At 28.3% G+C, this 24,859-nt stretch overlaps 3 protein-coding genes across 4 annotated transcripts; 2 read left to right on the plus strand and 1 right to left on the minus strand.

Annotated features, from left to right (window-relative positions):
- Positions 1-6,326: 6,326 nt before the first annotated feature.
- Positions 6,327-7,046, plus strand: LOC124910543 (signaling peptide TAXIMIN 2). Its single transcript, XM_047451204.1, has 2 exons — positions 6,327-6,486; positions 6,786-7,046. The coding sequence occupies exons 1-2, from the start codon at positions 6,389-6,391 to the stop codon at positions 6,907-6,909; spliced, it is 222 nt and encodes a 73-aa protein (XP_047307160.1). The 5' UTR covers positions 6,327-6,388; the 3' UTR covers positions 6,910-7,046.
- An 8,456-nt stretch (positions 7,047-15,502) lies between these two features.
- On the plus strand, positions 15,503-17,638 carry LOC124946051 (NAC domain-containing protein 73-like). 2 transcript variants are annotated; one of them, XM_047486608.1, is made up of 3 exons: positions 15,503-15,828; positions 15,914-16,124; positions 17,100-17,638. In XM_047486608.1, exons 1-3 carry the CDS (start codon positions 15,682-15,684, stop codon positions 17,552-17,554), a joined length of 813 nt encoding a protein of 270 aa, XP_047342564.1. In that variant the 5' UTR covers positions 15,503-15,681; the 3' UTR covers positions 17,555-17,638. The 2 variants fall into 2 exon arrangements, with proteins under 2 accessions (XP_047342564.1, XP_047342563.1); XM_047486607.1 differs by having other exon boundaries at positions 15,505-15,828; positions 15,911-16,124.
- Positions 17,639-21,358: 3,720 nt separating this feature from the next.
- On the minus strand, positions 21,359-24,100 carry LOC124946257 (zinc finger protein NUTCRACKER-like). Its single transcript, XM_047486821.1, has 3 exons — positions 24,001-24,100; positions 23,243-23,642; positions 21,359-22,267 (listed from the first exon to the last, which is right to left on the minus strand). The coding sequence occupies exons 1-3, from the start codon at positions 24,098-24,100 to the stop codon at positions 21,412-21,414; spliced, it is 1,356 nt and encodes a 451-aa protein (XP_047342777.1). The 3' UTR covers positions 21,359-21,411.
- Between the last annotated feature and the right edge of the window lie 759 nt (positions 24,101-24,859).

The following is a 24,859-nucleotide window of genomic DNA, read 5'->3' on the forward strand; positions in this document are numbered from 1 at the left end:
TTTTAGGTGTGAGTGGAGGAAAAATATATTTTTTTTAATAGTTTTTTAATCACACTAATAAAGAAAATTTTAATTATTATTTTTCACTAAATATGATTTATTTTAATTTAAAAAAAATGTTGAACAAAGAAGCTTAATTAATCTCACAAAACAATAATTGACTCAAAACAATAAAAAGATGAAAATGATGATGAAGAAAACAACATGTAGCTAGAGACAAAAATATAAAACTAAAGGAACAATTAATAGTATTAATTAATTTTTTTAAAATATAAAAAAAAAATGAAAAATACAGTAAAAGGACAAGAAGAAAGAGAAATAATGATATTTTAAACATGAAGAAGAGAAGACATAAGGTGTTAGAAAATATGTGGCGAAGGGCAATTTGTCTCTTCAAGGGCAAACTTTTTTCTTATGTGGATACAATCACTTTGTTCCTCTTCATAATAAACAAATATCATTATTGTCTCTATTCTTAGATTTTACTACAATTTAAATCTTTTTATATTTTTAATTAACTTTATGTAATTTTATTCATAATATTAACAACATTATATCAATAATAAATGATCAATCAAGAGGTGTATATTAGTATATAGATTCAGAGATTTACACAAGAGGTTTCAAGTTTAATTTTAATTGAAAACATTAAATTAAATTAATAAATTAATATTATATACCCTCTTGGAATTTGGTGGTCCCGTTATAAATAAGTAATAAAAAATAATATAATAATATTTCTATTGGGACAAATATATGTATCATCTACATCTAGATCTAGATTTAGATTTGAGTTTATACTTTTTTGTACCTTAGTTGCAATAATGTGAAGCAATATGTTTTGATATTAGCTAGATTAAATTTTAGAATTGTAAGGTTCTACAAATTTTCATGAATCTAACCAATTAAATTGAGTTAACTTTGTTGAGAAAGTAAGATGTTTTTTTTTTAAATATTTATTAATCTAGAGATCTAAAATGATTAGATGGTTTTAAAGGTGAAACGTGAAAACTTGGAAAATTGATGAAAATGCTAACATCCTTATTTCATTTTAGTTTGTTTGTGCGGTGAAAACAATCATCCTAATAAAGAAAACGGAATAATAGCAATCGTAATGAAATGCAGAACAAAAGTATAAAAGTAAAAAATGACGAAATAACGATATCTTATCCAAGTTCGGACCAACATTGTCATACGTCCTTCTTTCAGATAATCGATTCAATATGAGTTATAATAGAAATTACAAACTCTAACTATTTGTTATAGGTTTTCGTCTCATATATTTTTCTCGTTTACAATATATATTATATGATTTCGTGGCGAATTAATTGACATTTCTATAATAATAGGAATGATTAACATTTTCATTGTGATTTCATATCTTTTTAAATTCAACGAACAATCACCCATATCAACCTTAGGCCCAATTTCACAGGTTAATTTCAGATTATTTTTTTTAAGTTATATTTTATGTTACTTGTATATTTAATTTAAATATGTTTTTTAATTTTATATTTATAAGTTATTTTTATATAACTTTAAATCGATTTTAACTCTCTCATTATGCATGATTAAAATTTTAATTACTTATATCTCTATTTTAACTTTTATATAAATATAAATTTATTTTATTATTATTTTATTAAGTATATTTTATGTTAAATTAATAAAATATAATAGTTTTGTATTATTGTTAACAAGAAAAAATTAATTTAGTTAGTTTTTTTTGGGAAATAAAAAACAAAATCTAATTTAATTAGTTAAATGTTAGATAGGATAATATAGAAGGTAGCTTATATTCAAACATATTCAAATTTTACTAGTGCAATTTTTGATGGCTACGAAAAAGGATGGTCATAACCTTATCTTAGGGCCTCCATGTATATTTTTGAAATGACATAATTTTTTTAAGTTGAAAAGTTAACATAATTCTAACATATGACCCTCAAAGTCATAATATTCATTTCTCAAATTTAAGATATTTTAAAAGAATCGAATTCATGAAATTTAATTTTTTAAAATTACTCAACAAATCTAATGAGTTAAGACTAGATGAGCTTCACCGAAACTAGTACAAATTTGGGATGTATGCATTTTTTTTGTTTGATTATTCATGTTTTTTAAATGTCTTCATATGACTAATATTTAAAATATATATATATATATATATATATATATATATATATATATATATATATATATATATATATATAATATATATATATAATATATATATATATAATATACCATTCCTTTTTAGACATGTTCAATCTCTATGCAAGACAACATATGCAATTGCATAAATTCCAAATGTCTAAAAAATATAAATCAATTAATATATATTTTCTCTTAATTATTAATATTTTTTATATATTATGAACTTTTTATATATTATAATTATATATTTTATTTGGTTACAATTATGATTAATATAAGTTTTTTAATTTTGTGGCTTACAATGTTTTTTTTATAAAATTGGCCCATAATTCTTAGGACCGGCCCTAAATTTAGGTCTAAATATATTTATCACAGCCCAACCCGAACCCGAAGTGCACACAGGCAAAGATTTTATTTTGCTTGTTCTAAATAATATTATTACTGTAGGCCCAACAATTCCCATGATATCAAAATTTGATTTATTTTAAACATTTGTAAGGTGATGGACCAAGCCCATAGTAAGGAACATTGTTGAAATTGATGAGTCCATTGTGTTACCCATTGACGAGATACACATAATGCAATTTAATTAAACAAATTTTATATTATAATAGAAAATAATCATTATTTTGCATCATCTTAATTACTTTTTAAGCATTTCAACAATATATTTTATTTAAATTTTTTTTTTTTAAAAACTCACATACAATTTTTTTTTATGAGAACGTTGGGTTCCGCTGATCCTATGGAGTGCGACTAATCCCCGCGGGTTAAGCACATAGCCCGCAAACACATTTGCCGCCTGACGGGTTCGAACTCAGGACTTCATGAAGGTCTGGGGGATATCCACCTGTTGTTGCCGCTAGACTAGAAAAAGGGGATCGCATATATATTAACCCTCGGGTCGACCTCCACTGAAGGCGCAGCGGACGAATTGGCAGACTCCGTTCCAAACACCATGGACTCTAGAAGAAAATCTCATCTTTCTTTATGGCCCGGCTCGCATTGGTTTCCTTTGTCGAGATTACAAATATTTAAGTATCCTAAGATGGGACTAAAGTAGTTTTTAGACAAGAAATTGACTTCTTTTTTGTAATTGGCACAAATTTCATTTTTTTTAAATATATTCAATCACCAATACAATATGGGATACATCAAACAACTAAATATAATCAAATTAGTCAATAAAGAATCAAATTTTAAAGAACCACTATTCACCCATATGAAATAAATAAAGGTAACAAATCAAATCTCAATTCAAGGATTTTGTAAATTTTCAAATAACAATAAAACATCTTTAGAAAAAAAAAAAAGGCAATGAAGACTATTTGATATGATAAATTTTTGAAGAATTCACAAAAAGTTTATTCTAAATCTTAAAATCAGACTAGTCCCACATTAATATTTGGTGTTGCATAGGTGAAAAAGATCTTCTTTGGAAAAATAAATAAAAGGCAAATAACTTGATTTAAGTGTGAGATTATAATAATAAAGTCGTGTTAGTCTAATATATATATAAAAAAAATCAACTCTCATCACAAATAAATATAAAAGTATAAAGAATTAAACAAACATGACTACAAGAATCAATGGATTGACATGAAAAAATATCAATAAAGACAACTTTTAATATCCATCTTATTAGCTAAATATTGTTTTTAATCTACCATCAACAATTGATATTCTTTTGATCTCCAATACACATACCATTTATCTTCCCTCACACATAACCATTATTATAAATGAGGAAACAAATTAAGATTACAGTTGAAAAATGACTTTATCATTCAATATAATTTTTATTTTTTAAGGTAAAAAATTATAATCGAACCACGACATATAAAATTAAATTATAAAATAATATTTTAGTTATTTTTATTAAAATAGCATTTTTTTTTCTCAAAAATCAAATTATTTTAAGAAAAAAACTTCACTAAACCAGTCCTATTATTCTATGGACTTCTTCTGTATTAGTTATTTGAAAATAAAATTTGGGTTTGTCGAAAGAAAAATATTGTTTGTTAAAAAAAAATGTTAATTGTATTTTATTTTATTTTTATTAAATTACTATAATATCTTTTTGCATGAATGTTTTAATAATTAAAATTATAATAATGTAATATAAAGAGGATTTGAACAAAACCGTGTAAAATCCAACCAAAACCCCACATCAAACGAGGTCATATGTTAGGTCAACGAACATCATTATTTTATATTTTTATATTTTTCTTAGATTAATTAATTGAAAAGGCATCCAACCGGTGGACTCTAAGCTTGTTTGATATGGGTTTTATACTTTTATTTAGATTTATTCAAAATAATTTATTATTATTATTATTATTATCTAACAATTAATTTAATTTTTTCATAAATAATATAAATTTATTTTTATCCATCTTTTTTATTTATAAAATTTAAGTATTATATACAAAATATATATATATATATATATATATATATATATATATATATATATATATATATATATATATATATATATATATATATATATATATTAACTCAAATAATTCCCTATGAATCCGCTAAATATGATTTTTATTCAAATTGACATGTGAAGTTGTAATCCCATTATCTTAAAAACAAATCAAATATTATAAAGAGTAATGATAGGGAACGCGAATATGGGGCCGCGAATGTCCGCGAAAATAGAATATTCCATTTAAAAACGGAATATTCTCTCTCTTTATATTAATTAATTTCTCTCTCTATTAATTTATCTTTTTCTCTCTCTCAATAATCAATTAATTTATCTCACTAATTAATTTATTTAAACCCTAAACTGTAAACCCTAAACTGTAAACCCTAAATTGTAAACCCTAAACTGTAAACCCTAAACTCTGAATCCTAAACCCTAATTAATATCTCTATTAAGTTAATTTATTAATAATTAGTCACCAGTGGAGAGAAAATAATTAACGTGAGAATAGAAATATTAGATAAACATTTATAAATAATAAAACTAAAAAAAAAATATTAATAAGTGATTAAAAAAATAATGAGAAAAAGAAAAAAGAGAGCATAAAGAATAAATAAAATATATTTGATAAATAAAGAAATTAAAAAGTCATAAAAATATAAAAAAAATAAAAGAGATAAATTCATAATTCAACTAAACAATAATATTAATTAGGGTTTATGATTTAGGATTTAGAGTTTAGAATTTATGGTTTAGGATTTAGGGTTTAAAATTTAGGGTTTAGAGTTTAGAATTTAGAGTTTAGTGAAAAAAGAAATTAATTAATAAATACAAGTAAAGTGTTATTTTACTAGTTAAATGAGAGATAATAAATATAAAAAAAATTAGTGAAATAATTAATCGTGATAATAGGATAAATTAATTAGTAAAAGGAGAAAGAATATTCGGTGTTTAAAGGAATATTCTATTTTCGCGGACATTCGCGGCCCCAGATTCGCGTTCCCTATCATTACTCTATTATAAATTCAATTTATATTAAGACCTTTAATTGAACTTTTATGTTTTAAATCTATTCATAATAAAACAATATTACACTCCTCTCTCATCCATCATATTATTTAATTTATTAATAAAAATATTAAAATATTTATTATTATTATTATTATATATTAATATATTTAAATATTTTAACTTAAAAAAACTTACCTTCTTAAAATCAAGAAATATCAACATTTTCTAAATAAACTTAAATTTATTAAAGTAAATCTGAACAAACTCTAATAAATATTGAATTGAACACTTTATTAAGTTTGAATTATTTAAATAATTTGAAACTAAACCAAACATCATTTAATTAACATTTTATTTATTGTAATATTAAATTTATTAATTAAAATATTAAAATAAATTTTATTTAAAAAAATATTATTTTATCATAATATATTAATAACCTTTAATTATTTTTACCCAAAAAAAAAAAATATTTTTTTTAAATCATCATCAATCATACCTTTCTAAATTTAAATAACCCATTACTCTAACAAGGCCTAAATCCTATAAAATAAAATACTTCCAAAATAAAATAAAAAGACAGGCAATAGAATATTGAGGAAGGGTAAAACTGTAAATGCAACAAGAGCGGGAGAATTCATCCGCGTCCTTGATTTGACCTTTCATATGATGCTTTCGACTTGGTCAAGAATCGAACCGCCCATAAATCCTAATACGGGTCCTTCTTCTTCAATTCGTCAAAATACAACTGCAATTTACAGTCTAGAGAGAGATAGAGAAAAAATGGGAGATTGCAGACCGCTCGGTTTCTTGATCGGATTGCCGTTCGCTCTTGTATCTTTAGTGTTGTCACTTATCGGCGCTGTCATCTGGGTTATTGGGTAAACTTCAATTCCTTCTTTTATCAATACCCTTTGATCTAATCTTCACGATGAATGTATCTTCTAATTCAATCATAGATGTATCTTGATCTTGATCAAGATCCTGATCTTTATAACTTCAGTTTAAATTCATGACTAGATTAAGATTGTTCTGTTGTCAATGAAATTATAATGTGGTGTTCTGTGGTTGTGTTACAAATCAGATCAGATTTCTGATTGTATGAGATTCTCTGTTTCTTGTAAAAACATACCCAAATTGGTCTTGTTTCTATTCTGAATCTTTAATGATGTTTTGACAGGTCTGTTTTGAGCTGTTTGTGCCCTTGTTTTTGCTGTTGTGCCGGTCTTGCAAACATGGCGGTTGATCTCATAAAACTTCCTATCAAAGTGATTAGATGGTTTACAGAACAAATTCCTTGTTAGGAAGATGATGGATCCATTCTTGGTGATTATGTTGTAGTTATTCTTGTGCTGTTTTCATATTTTTTGTTGCAGATATTCCTTTGATTCATTATTGTTGATGGAGGTTTCTTTAATGATAAATATATGTGATTTCATTTAAATTCTTTTGGAAAATTGCTTGATTTGATTATGTTTATTTTACAAGTTTATTTAACACCCTGTTGGTTAGGTTACACATTTTTTTATGCGGGTTTTTTGATAACTAAGGAGTGTATAGATTGTGATAATTCTTCTAGTGAATTTGTGGAGGGTTAAGATTATATGTTGAATGTGACTTCATAAAAATTAATTAGAAATAGGTCAATGTCTACAGTGAACTGAGATTAGGGATTCAATTATGTATGAAAGAATGATTTATGATTAAAGTTTTTTTTTTACTATTACTATTTGAAACTCGAATTTGTGTGGTTAACTAAATGGTTTTCAAACTTTGAATTTTGTTTGAAATATCAAAATTTTAAATTTTGAAGTTTTTTTTCTAAATGAACGGAATATGTATTTTTATTATAATCTATTATTTTTGATATTTTTTAATTAATTTGTCACATTTGTAAATAAAATAATATTTATTAACGTTTTGAACATATTATTTTTAAATTTAGTATCTTTTTTTAAATTTACACATTCTAATTTTTGGAAATTGTACACCTTTAAAATCTGCCAAACTTACTAAATATTTATTATATATAAACAATTTTTTTGAATTTTTGAAATAAGTCAAATCAATCTCGACTTTGGAAAAATAAATTTGGACTCCCTAATTTTTTCTCACAAAATTAGGAAAATAAAAATTTTGGCGTGTAGAACAATAACGTCATCAGAAAAGAAATTTTTTTTAATTTTTTTAGGAGTTTAGTATTTGGTTACACGCAGGGCCGACCCTAGGGCAAGCCCAGCAAGCCCCCAGACTAGGGCAGCCCATTCCCTAGGGCAGCCCATTTATTAAAATAAAGAAGAAATTTTTAGTATTTTTTAAACATAAATAGATCTAATTTAGTGGTTTAGGAGGTAAACAAAATATTTATATCTGGTCATTAGTTCTAACTTCACCAAAACCTTTTTTTTATCATTTTTTTAACTGTCAAAATTGACGTTTTTTTTAGGCTAGGACAGCCCAAAACTCGTGGCCGGCACTGGTTACACGTGAGAAAAAATATTGACGACATGTCTCGCGTGCTCGTAAAAACGGTCTTTACATTAAATATTTTGGCCATCTTAAAATATTTTTACATTTTAAATACAATTATTTTGTCAAGTGCTATCTAGTTTACAAATTAACTTATTCCCTAACTTAAATATAAAACTTAAATATAAGGTTAACGAGAATTATTCATAATAAATACATGAATGCCTTGAATGTGCAGGAAATACAAAAAATGGAGAAGAATTAAAAAAAATCAAAACTTAATTTTGGTATTCTCAAAATAATTTTGTGAACACAATATAATCGATTTATGAGGTGATAGAGGAGGAAATTTGTGAGGGAGAATGAGATAGGGAATGACTGTCACTACATCATTTGTTGTAAAAGGATAAAAAGTAGGAAAGAGAGAAAAGAGAGATAAAATTTGTTAATTTGTTAGCGAATCAAATTTTACTTAATTTTCTCTAAAATTTAGGAATTTTATCCATCAATTATTTCTCAACTGTGTATAAATCTAAAACAAAAAAAAAATAAATTTTTGAAAATTTTTATAAATTTAAAATCATATATTTTACCATCATAAAAAAAATAAATTAATTTCATATTTTTTTGGTTTATAAAAATGGATTTTAAAAATAAACATAATGGGTCAAATCGGGGAATTGTGCCCAACCAGTCCTAAATGAAAATAATATTTTTTAAAATAAAATTTTATGTTTTTCTTTTTGAATTTTATAAAAAATTATTCAAGGCAATTAAATGCAAATATATATATATATATATATATAACAAAAGTAAAACTAAAAGGGGGCCTTTTGGATAGTACGGGTAATGGGTTGAACGCGGACGAGCGGGTGTGGTTCGGTCATGAGTTCGGTTTTAGTTACGGGCGCGGACTATAAGTTTGGGCACGGGTCGAGACCCTTCTTCTTCCTTTCCCTCATTTGCAGGAGAGCAACACCAAGAGGTCAAGGCTCTTCTCCAACCTCCCAAGCTTGGATCTGGATACACAAAGGGATCTCTAAATACTAGAAAATTGTGGGGACGAAGTTAATGCCTTGATTTTGTTAGTATCTCCAAATAGATGATAACCTATGAGGGCATTAATTAGTAATTTTTTGGAAAATTCGAAATTAAAATTTATTGAAATTAGAGATCGTATTCTTACTGAAGAGATTCGTAAAATTTATTTTAGTGAAACGTTCAAAGTTTTACCCTGAAGGTTGAAAAAAAGGGTAGAGATAATAATATAAATTTTAACCAAGGTAAGAGCAAGTCTATGTCGAGGAACATGAGGAGTCAGTCCAAATATGAGCGAACATTTGATTGCATGAATTGTGGTAAATATGGTCATTTGAAGAGGAACTACAAAACACCGAAGAAAAATGGTGATGATAAAAATGATGAAGGAAACGTAGTTACAAAAATTGTGACTAATGTGTTGTTTTTATCAATTGATAACATGATAGATTCATGAGTTTTGGACTCGGGAGCGTCTTTCCACACCATTACTCACAAAGAATTAATGGAGAATTACGTGGCTAAAAACTGTGAGAAAGTTTATTTTGCAGATGGTGAGCCACTAGATATATGTGAACATAAGGGACATCAAATTGAAAATGACAAAATGTTTTGTTTGAAAAATTAATAAGGTAAGACACATTGCATATTTAATGCGCAATTTGATTTCTATTACACAGCTTATGACGAAGGTCATAGTTTCAATTTTGGAAACGATTTGTGAAATGTGACTAATTGAGATTTGAGCATTAGTTGTTGCTCGAGGTCACAAAATTGGAACGATATACATGATTTCAACATGTAGAGATATAGTTGTTGTTGTTGATAACTCGAAAACAGTGAATTATGATATTTTAGGTTAGGCTATATGAGCAAAAAAAAGTATGAAAATCTTTTTAATGGATGTTTAGATTCCAGGATTGAAGTCTATTGAGCATCAGTTATGCGAAAACTGAATTCTTGGAAAACAGAAACGTGCGAGTTTATTAAAGATTGAGAAATAACTCAAGAAAGAAAGGCTAGAGATGATACGCACTGATGTCTGGAAACCTATAATTGTTTTATTCTATTGGCGGATCACAATACTACGTGACATTTATAAATGATTCGACAAGAAATGTATGAGTTACTTTATAAAGCACAAGTTTGGAGTATTTGTTATTTTCAAGAAGTAGAAGAGTTTTGTTGAAAATGAAAAAATCAGAAAGTTAAGTGTTTGAGATAAAGAAGGTGAGTACATCAATTTAAATTTCATAGAGTATTGTGCTGTGAATGAGATTAGTATGATGAACATTAATCCCTGAATGCCTAAAGAGAACGGAGTAGCTGAATGGATAAACGAGCGTGCTTGAATCAGAAGATTGCATGTTATGCTGTAAAAAACCTTCTAGACAGAAGCTATCAACACTACTGCCTACTAAATAGAGGAACTTATGTACATCTTGAATTCATAATTCCAGAAGAATCCTAAAGTAATAAAAAAGGTAAATATTTCTTATTTGAAAGTGTTTGGATGTTTATCATATGTTCATATTAATGAATATGATATAAACAAGTTTGATCCAAAGTCTAATAAGTGTTTTTTCATTTTTATGGTGATATTGAGTTTAGCTATCGTTTTTGGGATAATCAAAATTAGAAGATCATTCTTAGTAGGAACGTCATCTTTAATGAGCAAGTTCTTTACAAATATTGTGGTGGGAAGACATTAGATAGTGATTCCAAAATTGAAGAGTCTTATATAGTCGATTTTGATAGATTTTTCAGCTAGATATATACCGACTGTCGAACAAAATCAATGTGTTGTTGAAAAAGAAATCGATGAGGACGTGGACCTAAAGACAAATCAACAAATACCGGTTGTACAGTTGAAAAGATCGTCAAAAATCGAAAACTAATCGAGAGGTGGTCCCCATCTTTGATTTATATCTTGTTGACAGATACAGACAACCTGAATGCTACGAGGAAACAATACAATCAGATAAATCAGTTAAGTGAGAGTCTGTGATGAAAGATGAGATGGACCCTTTGACGTCGAGTCAGACTTTGGAGCTTAATGAGCTACCAAAGGGAAATAAATAACTTCACAACAAATTGTTCTTTAGGATTAAAGAAGAACAAGATAAAACTATAAGGTATAAGGAAAAGTTGGTTGTGAAATGATTTGAACATAAGGAATGTATTGACTCCAACGATATATTTTCTCTATTAGTCAAATTGATGACAATTAGAACTATTTTGAGTTTGGTTGTGAAAGAATACCTTCATCTTTAACAAATGAATGTCAAAACCAATTTTCTTCACGGTGATTTGGATGAAGAAATTAAATGCGACAACTACAAGGCTATTAAGTAAAAAGAAAAACATGAGTTTGTGTGTAAGCTTTAGAAGAGTCTGTATGGTTTGAAACAGGCTCCAAGACAATGATATAAAAATTTAATAACTTCATGAAATATAACAACTTTATGAGGTGTGAAGTTGATCATTGCTTTTATATCAAGAGATTTGATAAATCATACATAATTTTGTTCCTCTACGTTAATGATATGTTGATTGCTATAACAAGCTTGAATGAGATTAACAAACTAAAAAGAGATTTGTCTGAGAAATTTGTAATGACAGATTTGAGTGCTACAAAACAAATCACTAGGATAATATTTAAGGATAAAGAAGTTCTCAAACTTTCACAAGAAGAATATGTAAAGAAAGTTACCAGTAGATTCAACATGTATAATGTAAACCAGTTACTACCTTCTTAGCTGGTCACTTTAGACTATCCAAAGGCCAGTCGTCTTCAACAGAGGATGAGAAAAATTACATGGCCACCGTTTCGTATGCCTCTGACATTGGTTGTATTATGTATGCGATGATTTATAAACGACCAAACACAACAAATGCAATAAAAGTTGTTAGCTGATTTATGAGCAACTCGGGTAGACATCATTGGGAAAAAAGAGTAAAGTGATACTATATACGATACTTAAAAAGAAGTATGAGTCTCGATTTGTATTTTTGAAATTCTAACAAAGGTTTGAAAGAATATATTGATGTTGACAATGATGCTAATGTTGATAGTAGAAAAAGCACAACATTGTACATCTATACTTTGGGAGGTACTATAATTAGTTGAATTTCAAAATTTCATAAGATTCTTGCTCTTTATAGTTGCGATATAGAGTATGTTAGTATGATAGAGGCTGCTAAGGATATGATATTGTTGCAGGTTTTTTTTTGCGAGAATTTGGTCAAGACTACGAGGGAAGTTTGTTACGATGCGACAGTCAAAGTGCCATTCATTTGACAAAGAGTTTGGTTTATCGTGGCAGGACGAAGCATATACAAGTTCGTTATCATTTCATCCGATCAACATTAGAAGATGGAGTATTAGCTCTTGAGAATATTCCCGGGAGTGAGAATCTAGCTGATATGTTAATGAAAACTGTGACAAATATGAAACTGAAATTGTGCGCAACTTCAGTTGGTCTTCTTCGTTAAGACACCGAATGGAGAGCCGCTACCGATTGAAAGAAAATGAAGTTAATCTCCAAGTGAGGGATCGTTGAGTTACGGAGCCTACACTTATAATAAAATATAAAAAGTTAATTAAAATTTATTAAATTTGTGTTTTTATTTAGGTTTGAGTTGGTGTCTGATCAAAAGTTATTTAGGTTTACCTAAATATATATATATATAATATATATATATATATTATTATTATTATTATTATTATTATTATTATTATTAGAGGTTTTATAGATTAATACATAATTTAGATAAATAAATAATTTGAGGCAAAATTTTATATTATATTTTTTATAGTGAGGTACAGTAAACATAACTCATTTGAGTGAATCACTATAATTTTGTGTTTTTATTTTCTTGTGTTCTATATTTATCTTTTCAAATAAATCGAATTTGGGGTATTGAAATCCTAACCAAATCTGTAATCTCAAGGATATGTGAGTATTAAATAAAATATCATTTTTAATTTTTAAATGTAACTGTTGATTAATGAAAATGTTCTTTCCATAACAACTTTTCTACGTAATTACAATTCAATTTTTTTAAACATTATTTAATTAATTAATTTATTTTACTTCTTTCACTTAACTAATTTGATGAAAATATATATATATTTCTTTTGACGCCGTGGAATATATTAAATATAGGTTGAATACTCAACCTCCTATAAAAAATAGGAGCTTAAACTAGTAATCTAACCAAATTCAAAATTTGATAAAGTATATATCTTTTTAAGCAAAATTTGCTTTTTTAGTTAATAACAACATAGTTATCGTGTTTGTATAGGCTGTACTTAATTAGATACGGCGAGAGGAAGAAATCAAATATAATTAATAATAAATTGAAACATCTCGTTTATGTAATAAGAAAGAATCCCAAAAAAAAAAAAATCAACTGTTATTTTCATTAAGAGTGATGGTGTGTCATGGGGCTTATTTTATTAAAAATAAATAAAATATATTAATTTTTTTTAATAAGAATGACTTGAATTATAAGTAGTTGATTTTAGTTCTTACTAGTTGGGTTGTCTTTATACTTTTTTTTTTATTCTGTTTATTGTGTCGTGTTTTATTTATGATTTATTTGTTTATAATAGTTTTATTTTACTAATTTACCACAAATTATGTAATGACTTATTTGTATAGTTTTGGTTTTAATCTATTGACAAATTAATTTGTTATTTTTGAAAAAAATAACATTTTTTTTAACTTTCCAAACTTGATTGTTTAAAAAATAAAACAATCAAATTAATATTATATTTATTTTATTTTGAATATTGTCTAAGATATTACCTATATTTTAATTTAAGATGTTTTAAATAAAAATTAAAACGTCACTTATGATCGTTTCAAAACAATCATGGTAACTAAAACAATCATTGTAACTCGAACTGGATTACAATCAAATCTGTATATATATACAAATGAATCAAAATTGTTTCAAATTATGATTTTATTTGAACAGATATATATATAAAAACACTTATAAATTTGATTGATTCCTTTAATATGTTGATTCTTTCTTTCCTACGTTTCTTTTAAGCCCTTTTTCTTCACGTGTACTCCAGCACGACACTCTAACCGACACCCCCTCTCTCTTAGCAAGACAACAATGGAGGGTATCCATGGAGTCCCCAAATTTACTCCAACTTCTTGTTTGATTCAACTTATTTTTTCATCAATAACTCTTAATTACAAATTAATAAGATATAGTTACACTAACTTGATTCAATAAATTGTTACAAATAAACTTAATTAAACAAGCCTAGTAATTTTTTCTGTTCTTTCTTGTTTTTTTTTGTCTCTTAGAGTGATTATTGAATAAGCAAAATTGTATCATACATATTTAAAGAGAGTAGTGAATAAGCTACAAATAAATCCATCTATCTTGAACCTTATTGATTAAAAAAAAAAAACAAATTATGATATCAAGGAAATAATATTCATGAAAGATTATAAAGAAACTAAACAAAAACCAGAGAACACGGACACAAAAACTTAATGTGCACAAAGGTTTTCAAGAAGAGCGATGGCTCTCCATCCGACTTCATGGGTTATCCTCAACGAATTATAAATATCGTCACAATGATGATACGTATTAGTTGAATACAATCAATAAAAGTATAACACGGACAAAAAAAAATTAACGTGCACAAAGATTTTCAAGAAGAGCGATGACTCTCCATCCGACTTCATGGGTTATCCTCAACGAATTACAAATATCGTCACAATGATGATACGTAAGTATGACGATTCATTTATAGCCAGATAATAAACAAACAATAAGATAATACGAATAATAACTCAACAATTAAGTCTCCTTATATATGTTGTCTCGATTCAAACCACTACCAACTACGAAAATACTCCACATCACCTAGTAATACCTATTCAGCTAAACTACACTCAAACCTCATTATCATCTCAGCCATTAAAATACTAAAAATGCTTACTTTTAAATTTAAACAATATTTTCATAATTTTGTTTTTGAAACTTATAAAAAAATCTCAAATAATTAACCTACTTTTAAATAATATATTTTTTAAATTCATATAAATTCAACATCAAACAATTTCAAATATATTCTTGATTAGTACATTTCACCATTCTTTACAAAAAAAAAAAAAAAAATCTTTTTTCTATTTCTAATAAGTTGGTTCTATATAAACTAATAATATTGACAAAAATCTTGATTAAGAGATCAAATTAGATTTTCTTGTTCTATGAATGTCTTAGTCTTGGCATTTTTAAAATAATAATAATAATAATAAATTGGTTGTGTATCTCTAATCTATCATTCTCATATATACCAAATTTTACTTACATGATAAGGACATGATGATGAAGTTTGAGTTTGAAGATAAGAGTAAATCTACCAATAAATACAAAAAGAACTTAAAAAAAGTGAAAGAACTTAATACCTTGCCCACCACCCTCAATCCCAAATTTAAAAATCTCCCCTTTTTCCCCTTTCATCTTTATAACACAAGGCTGTCCATCTTATAATCTTTGATCTAAACTAAAAACCCATACATGATTCAATAATTATGACTTTATGCACCGATGATGATCCAGAACTTTCTAGAAGACAACCGTCCTCCTCCACTGATCTTGCCGGAAAATCACAACAAGTTTGCACTAAGGATTCATCATGTCCTTCTTGTGGCCATCAAATCAAACTAATTCGTGACAAGGTTTGATCTTTATTGGATAATTTATTTAACCCAGTTTGTTTATTTATTTAACTTATTGATTTGATGAATTATATATATATAGAAGACATCTGGGATTCATAGTCTCCCGGGTTTACCAGCTGGGGTGAAATTTGATCCGAGTGATCAAGAACTTCTAGAACATTTGGAAGCTAAGGCCGGTTTGGATTGTTCCAATATTAATAGTAAGATTTTTCTTCATCCATTGATTGGTGAGTTCATTCCTACTCTTGAAGGAGAGAATGGAATTTGCTATACACATCCCGAGAGCCTTCCAGGTATTTTTTATTTTTCATTTTGAAAGGATCCAAACTAGCTTTATAATACATCCACATATTTTCAGTAATCTCAAAATTTGTCTCAAAGTAACCAAACAAAATAGTTTCTATGCCCCAAAACATTAAAAAAACTCAATTATGAATTTTTGTAAATTACTTTAGCTTATTGGTTTTTTCGGAAGATTTAACACATGTTCATCATCCATCTTATTTACATAATTTTGTTTGAAAAGAATGAAACTATTTTTTTTTTGTTGATCCCCGGAAAACCGTGAAGATCACTTGTATAATGGAGAAATTACAAATTAATTTATGCCATAATTTATATACTCAAAAGCTATACATCAAATAGATCAAAATAATAAAAGATAAAAATACATCAAGAAATTAGGATGTATTCATTATCAACCATATCAACCATTTTATTAATTTATATTTGTGTATCTTAAAATTATGGTGAAAAACTTAATAAAATATGGAATGATCATAAGTCAAAAGTAGTTCAACGTAATTTATTTTAAAAAAAAAATTAGAATGCAAAGCTATGCAAAATGTCACCCACTCCTCGAACAAGCAAAGATCAACACAAATCTTAATGTCCCTTATTGAGACCTTCCGCGCATTATCTTTTAGACCTTTAATTTCTTGTGTTTTTAAATTCTCATATATCTAATCGAGAATTGTCATTTGTTGATCATCCATCTTATCTACATAATTTTTCTTTTTAAAGGATGAAACCATTTGATTAATCCATATTTTTGGAATGATCACAAAATTATAGTGAAAACTCTATAACTATTCGAAAATAGTTATAATTTGAATAAAAAACAACTCAAAAGTACATAAATAATAGTGAAAACCGTGTTAACAATGATCCATCTCAAAACTCAACCTAAATGATCCAACTCTCAACATAAATCTCTTGATCATAGTACTCGCCAGTCATTGACATTCCTATTTTGATATCGTATACAGGAGTAAGCAAAGATGGGTCGGTTAGACATTTTTTCCACAGGCCATCAAAGGCCTACACGACCGGAACTCGCAAGAGGAGAAAAGTTCAAACCGACACAGAAGGAAACGAGACCCGATGGCACAAAACCGGTAAAACAAGGCCAGTCCTTACCAACGGTAAGATAAGAGGGTACAAGAAAATCCTCGTTCTATACACCAACTACGGGAAACAGAAGAAACCGGAGAAGACCAATTGGGTCATGCACCAATACCACTTGGGAAACAACGAGGATGAAAAAGACGGCGAGTTGGTCGTTTCCAAAGTGTTTTATCAAACGCAGCCTCGACACTGCGCTTCATCGAGCGTTGGATCAAAATCTAAGGGTCGTGTGGATACAACCTTCGTCGAGTATTGTTGTCCTACATTGATATCGTTTAATCCATGTGTCCATGATAGCACTACTCATCATGTATAGAGCTGTTAGGGTTTCATACACATGTTCAGCCAAGAGTGTAATAATAATGATGATAATAACATTAATAATAGTTTTTGAACTTATATTAAATATGAAAAACTTAACATCGTAAATGTTTGAAGTTGTAGTTCAATTTCAAGTATGAATACAAAAGATGAAAAATCTAATTATGCCAAACGAAATAATATTTACAAAGGTGAGAAGTTTAAGATTCAATGATCATAATAAATAGAAAAAAATTGATTTTTTTTTATATATAATATAAAAAGTACGAAATAATCTTTTTGTTATGCAACATAAAATTGACCTTTGGGCATATTCTTAGCTAATTTTGCATTTTTTGGCCACTTTTGCAAAATAACCATACAAAAAAAAGTAGGAAATCATCATCAATGTTTGTAGTCATAAATATGATTAAAATTTAAGGCTTAGGTTCTTTTATATTAGTGGATTGACTTCTAAAATATCTTTTTGTTGAGTTAGCATTAATCTCCCTAAATTAATTTTGTATTAAATCCCCCTTTATAGATAGAAATGTGAAATCTAGAGAACTACCTTTCCATATTGTTTTTCCTTCGCTAATATGAAATAGTTCATTAATTATGGTTAATTTATTAGTGTCATATAAAATGGGTCATTAGAATCGATGAAGTTACGCTTTGTTATTGTACAAATTACGAAGTCAATTTTGAAAAATATTAGTATATTTAATGTTTATGTGAGTGTCATTCTAGTTTTCTTGTTAAAATAAATACAAATATCACATTATTCCTAATATTTTTTTTTTTTGAGTTGAAGTCATAAAAAACCCCTAAGGAAATGGTAGACAATTACGGGCTTGTGCTATATATTAAGAAGATAAATGGGCTTGGCCAGTAACATGTTTACTAAGCTTAGGTCTCATTAGATCCTGTAAAGCCCAATCCGAACAAGATTAACTAGTTAGTAAATAATTTAGATATTTGTAAAAAAAAAGTATTTACAAAAACTTTATTGATTTTTTTGTAGATCTGAATTCAAACCCTTTACCGATCATGCCGTAGGGGTGAGCATAATATGGGTTTACCCAAACCCAACCCTAACCCAAACCCAAAATATTAATTTGGGTTGGTTAATATGGGTTGGGTTGAGTATGGGTTGGGTTGAGTTTAATTTGGGTTGGGTTAGGGTTACCCAAATTACCCAAATTATATAAATTTATTTAATTCTCTATTATTAATCCAATATAAACCAATCATCTTCCAACTTTAAGTCGAACACGTTTTTTACATGTTTAACATATTTTTCATACGTTTAACACGTTTTCTACACATCTAACACATTTTTAATATTTTTAACACATTTCACTTATAACATGTTTTTCACACGTTTAACACGTTTTCACATGTTTAACACATTTTTCACACGTTTTCACACGTTTTTTACACGTTTAACACGTTTTTCACACGTTTAACACGTTTTTCACACGTTTTCACATTTTTGTAACGTTTTCACGTTTTTGACACGTTTTTGACACGTTTAACACGTTTTTGACATGTTTAACACATTTTCACACTAATAACACGTTTTTGTCACGTTGAACACGTTTTTGACATGTTTAATACGTTTAACGCGTTTTTGACAAGTTTAACACGTTTAACACGTTTTTAACATAACTAACACGTTAACACGTTTTTGATAAGTTTAACACGATTTTCACGTTTTTGGCATGTTTAACACATTTTAAACATATTTAACACGTTTTTGATAAGTTTAACACGATTTTCACGTTTTTGGCACGTTTAACACGTTTTTAACATAACTAACACGTTATTAATAAGTTTAATACGGGTTTCACGTTTTTGGCACGTTTAACACGTTTTTAATATTTTAACACGTTTTTGATATGTTTAACACGTTTTCACACGTTTTTCACACGTTTAACACGTGTTTCACACATTTAATATGTTTTCATGTTTTTGGCATGTTAAACACGTTTTTGACATATTTGACACGTTTTTCACATTTTGGTACGTTTAATACGTTTTTGACATGTTTAACATGTTTTTCACATTCTTAACACGTTTAACATGTTTAATACGTTTGTAACATATTTATAACATTTTTGGCACGTTTAACACGTTTTTGACATTTTAACACGTTTTACACAATTAACATATTTTTGACATGTTTAACATATTTTTTGACACGTTAACACGTTTTGATAAGTTTTAACACGTTTTGTCACGTTTAACACGTTTTTAGCATTTTTGACACATTTAATATGTTTTTCACACGTTTGACATTAAACGTGTGAAAACGTATTAAATGTGTCAAAAATGTGAAAACATGTTAAACGTTTCAAAAACGTGTTAAACGTATCAAAATGTGCCAAAAACGAGGAAAACGTGTTAAACGTGCCAAAAACGTGGAATATGTGTCAAAACATGTTAAACGTGCCAAAAACGTGAAAAACGTGTGAAAACATGTTAAACATGTTACAAACGTGTTAAACGTGTTAATAATGTGAAAAACGTGAAAAACATGTTAAACATGTCAAAACGTGTTAAGCGTGCCAAAAACGTGAAAAACGTGTTAAAATGTGTTAAATGTGTCGTAATCATGAAAAATGTGTCAAACGTGTTAAACGTGTCAAAATATAAAAATAGTGTCCAACGTGTCTAAAACGTGAAAAACGTGTTAAATGTGTCGAAAACGTATTAAACGTGTCGAAAACGTGAAAAAGGTGTTAAACGTCTCAAAACGTGTCAAAACGTGTTAAACGTGCCAAAAATGTGAAAAACGTGTGAAACGTGTCAATAATGTGAAAAACGTATTAAATGTGTCGAAAACGTGTTAAACGTGTCAAAATGTGTCAAAAACGTGGAAAACGTGTTAAACGTGTCAAAACGTGCCAAAAACGTGTGAAACATGTCAAAAATGTGAAAAATATGTTAAACGTGTCAAAACGTGTTAAAACGTGGTAAACGTGCCAAAAATGTGTCAAAATGTGTCAAATGTGTTGAAAACGTGTCAAACGTGTCAAAAACGTGTTAAAAATGTGTTAAACATGCCAAAACATGTAAAACGTGTTCAACATGTCAAAAATGTGTTAAACGTGTCAAAAACGTGTCAAAACTTGTTAAACGTGTCAAAAACGTGTTAAACGCGTGAAAAACATATTAAAAATGTCAAAATAGTAAAAAATGTGTTAAACGAATAAAAATGTGTTAAATGAGTCAAATACATGTTAAATAAAAAAATAAAACTAAAATAATTTGGGTTACCCAACCCATACTCAACCCAACTTATATTAGTAAATAATATGGGTTGAACTATGGGTTGGGTAAATTTAATTTGGGTTAAATATGGGTTGGGTAATACGGGTTGAGTTTACCCGTTTGCTCACCCCTAATCATGCGAAATAAGCGACCATAATAACTCTTAAATAATTTCTAATTTTTTAAATAAATAAAAGATATATAATTACTCATAATACAATAAGGACAAGGATCACCTTGTCTCAAAGTTCCAATAACATAAAAAATAACCAACATAATTCAAATGGGAGATTTAAAGGAAGGGATGCATATGCATGTTTGATTACATTAATTTACTAAGAAATTAAAGTACATAATTTACCAAGATAATCACAATACATGTAATTCAGACATTGTTGACAGCATTTTAGTCATTTTCCTTCCCACTTATCATAAACAAAAGCCACTATTTTCCCCCTAAAGAAACAAACATTGAGGGTATTTCAATGGCATATGCATGGCCTCTTTTTGCTTAATTAGCACACTAATTTCACATGTTCCTTGTTGCAAAGTTGGCCATCAAATCTTATATCTCCCCTCTCCTTTTCCTCACTTACTTTATAGCCTCTCTTGCAAAGATTCCAAAGAAACATTTCGATCCATATCGTCCATTTTGATCCATCCGTTCATTGATGTAGGATAGCATATGGGTTGAACCCCGACCCCCCAAAAGTCCCGTGTTTGCCCACCCACATTACAATCTTCATCATTACGTCGTATAGTTTGACATGTTGATGTGTATGGAGATATATCATGATTTTCCGAGTTTTCTATTCCATAAATATTCCCACGAAACTTGTTCTCAAAATGATCTTCAGCAACATTATACGTACTTCCTAAAAACGATCTATAAACATGAGAAGAAGTCGTACCAACCTGTGAAGCCTTTTGCAACAAAGCTGTGGCTGACATATCCGCGATTGAGTTCGGATGGTGGGGTTGGCATTGAGAGGTGATGAAAGTTGGAAGGCTTGAAATCTTCCCATTTTTTGGTCCAAAATTGCTTAAAGGAAGTAAATTCGTGTCAATGTTTGTATTTTTCGCATTTCCGAATACCCAATTGAGTTGATAATTTGAATTATCTACTGGCTCATTGTCATATATTGACGATGATTCTGAACTCAATGGGGCATGTGATTGATTTGCTTGATCCATCCATAGAGAAAGTTGATGATTTGTTGGATCAATAATATTTCCATTATTGGTATGGCTCGAGATTGGCTTGAAAATGGAAGAAAAATGCACTTGTGCCATTCCCGGGACTAATGGAGGTCCTATGAATTGGTAATCAACGTTAGCCGACATGGGATTGGCGTTGCCGATATGTGTCGATATAGCTGAAGCTGCGTTCACCCTAGCTGTCTCTTCGGCTAATGCGACGCAAAATGCTCTATGGGTGATGAAGCTGTCTCTTCTGCTCATGTTAAATCATACATAAGACACTTCATCAATGTAAGATCAAAATCAAGCTATGGAATAGTTTTTTTTTTTTAAAGAACAAATCAGGATGAAGCTATCTTTATTTGAATCTTGAATTAATTAAGATGATGAAGAGAACTTATATATATAATAAAACATCCTCATTAATACAAAGCTTCTACATTTATTTTCCAAAAAAAAAAACATCATGCTTAATGAAATGGAGAACTTTTAATTGAAGAGAAACTCTATTGTTCCATTGTCCGTCTTTTTTTATCTTTGTGATTATTTGTCAAATTTACGATGATGTGATTAATGAAATGCTTTTATCATAACAAAAAATAACATTATGCATGCTTAAGCAAATCAATATATTCTTGATTTTTTTAAAGTGAATTTTTCGTTGTTCCATAAATTTGACTTTGCGTTGACTTAAGGCTTGTTTGATGTTTGGTTATTGAGATAAAAACACAGTTTTGATCCTAAAACTTAAATATTATATCAAAAATCTAATCAATAATTTATCTATTTAAATATAAAAACTACCCTTTAATTTTATTTTCACTCTCTAAGCCACTATTCTCTCACCTTAATTAAGGGTAAATTAGTCTTCAAATTTTAAAACCAATTTTTTATTTAAACTTTCATTAAACATAAATTTTAGAAAAAAAACTAAGTAAAACTAAAAAAAACTCTTTCCTCAAGCCTTTTAGGGAAGAATACAAAGTTCAAAAACTATTTTGTGTACATTTGAATACCATAATAGTAGAAAGTTTCCCATTTTAAAAACATTCATGAAGAGAGGTTTATATTGATTTAACCGAGGTAAAAAAAACCCTAAATTCTTCTTGATTTTACGTTTCATTTCAATGTAACAATTCTAATATTAAACTTGTAAGTTTCAAAATGTTATTAAGACACTATTACCATTTGAATAGATGAAGAAGCAAAAAAGATAGAGTTAACATACCTAGAAAATATTGTGCCACAATCACACTTATACTCTTTAGTGCCACAAGTCTTGGAATGAGCTTTCCAATCAGATTGAACCGCATACCTCTTCAAACACTTTTCGCACTTCCACTTCTTCTCTCCATGTTTCCGACAAAAATGCTTCTTAATTCCGGTCAAATCACCTAGAGCCCTAGATGGGTGGTTATGGACACAACTCTTTTCGGGACAAACATACACTCTCTTCTTCGGCTCCTTTCCCGTCCTTTGCTTGAGTTTCCATGGTAGGTTATGGCCTCGTCGGTGAAGTTGTAGGTTTTGATCTCTTTGAAACCCCTTACCACATATCTCACACAAGAATCGATTCGTCGCCATTAGGGTTTTCGGAGATAAAGAGATCACCTCCGCTTGAGGATCTATATATATGAACACACATATTCATGTAAAGATAGAGTTAAAAGGATAGAGAAGAAAAATAACTCATCATAGATGTAACGCCCCGAACCTGGGTACTGTTTGTGAGGAAATATACTACTAATACACTTGTACAAACCACTAAATCAACACGGTTCAAGTTAAAAAATGTACGCATAAAATTATCTATAGTCTATTAGTCTCACTTTTATAAGAAGTTCCGAAATCATAATAGGATTTGTATGGATCTCAATTCATTTGCATCCTAAGATGAGTTGTTTGACAGTTTTTTCATATATTAATGAAATAATTTTATAACTATCAAAGATAAAAAAGAATAAGAAAAAGAGTCTTGAAGCTTGCCTGGTGTTCCGGGGAGGTTTCTTTTCCTCTTGAAGGGAGGAGGATTAGATCTATCTTCTGGGTTTTCTACGGAACCAGTAGGGTTTGCTTCTTCTGCCATTTTATTCAAATTAATCTCCTTCTCTCTCTCTCTCAAGCTTGAATTAGAAAGATAGAGAAAATCCACACGAGCAAGTAAATTCCTTAGCTTATGATTTGGTTAATTTATATACTTTCAGGTTTCATCAATCTATTTCCATCCGTGATCAGTATATTGTAAGTTTTTTATTTATATTTATTTTTAAAACAGTGAAGGCCCTATAGCTAGATAGAGGTTAATTAAATGAGCAACATTTCATTTAAGTAGATAAATTAAAAATAAGCTATTAGATAAACTCGAATTAAATACATATAAAATTTATTGTTATCACTATTTTTCTTTCTATATACTCATGTCTTGCGTTTCTTATATATTTATTGAGGCTATAAAAAAAACGCAAAATTTGCCGCCTCAAGGACTCGAATCCAGAAACTTAAACTTAGTATTCACTCCTTCTTGCTGCTAGGATTTCTTGCCGCTAGGATATAAAAGGGGATTTTATTGAGGCTATATATATATACCTTAATGAGTATCTTTTGGGCTTGAGTTACGGAGGTTCAATGATTTATTTGAAGGTATTATAGTTTATTATTTTTTTGGATAAAGATATCCCGAGTAATTCAGTGCATTACATATAAGTTGCTTTGGAACATTCATGAAATATCTTAATTTGTTATTTTGTCATTATATTTGTAATTAAGCGAATTGTGATGAAGGTTTATTTTAGAGATTAATCAGCACATTAAGAGCATTTCTCTTAATTAAATGCTTAACTAAAAG

This window comes from Impatiens glandulifera, chromosome 7, assembly GCF_907164915.1.
Source record: "Impatiens glandulifera chromosome 7, dImpGla2.1, whole genome shotgun sequence".
NCBI lineage: Eukaryota > Viridiplantae > Streptophyta > Magnoliopsida > Ericales > Balsaminaceae > Impatiens > Impatiens glandulifera.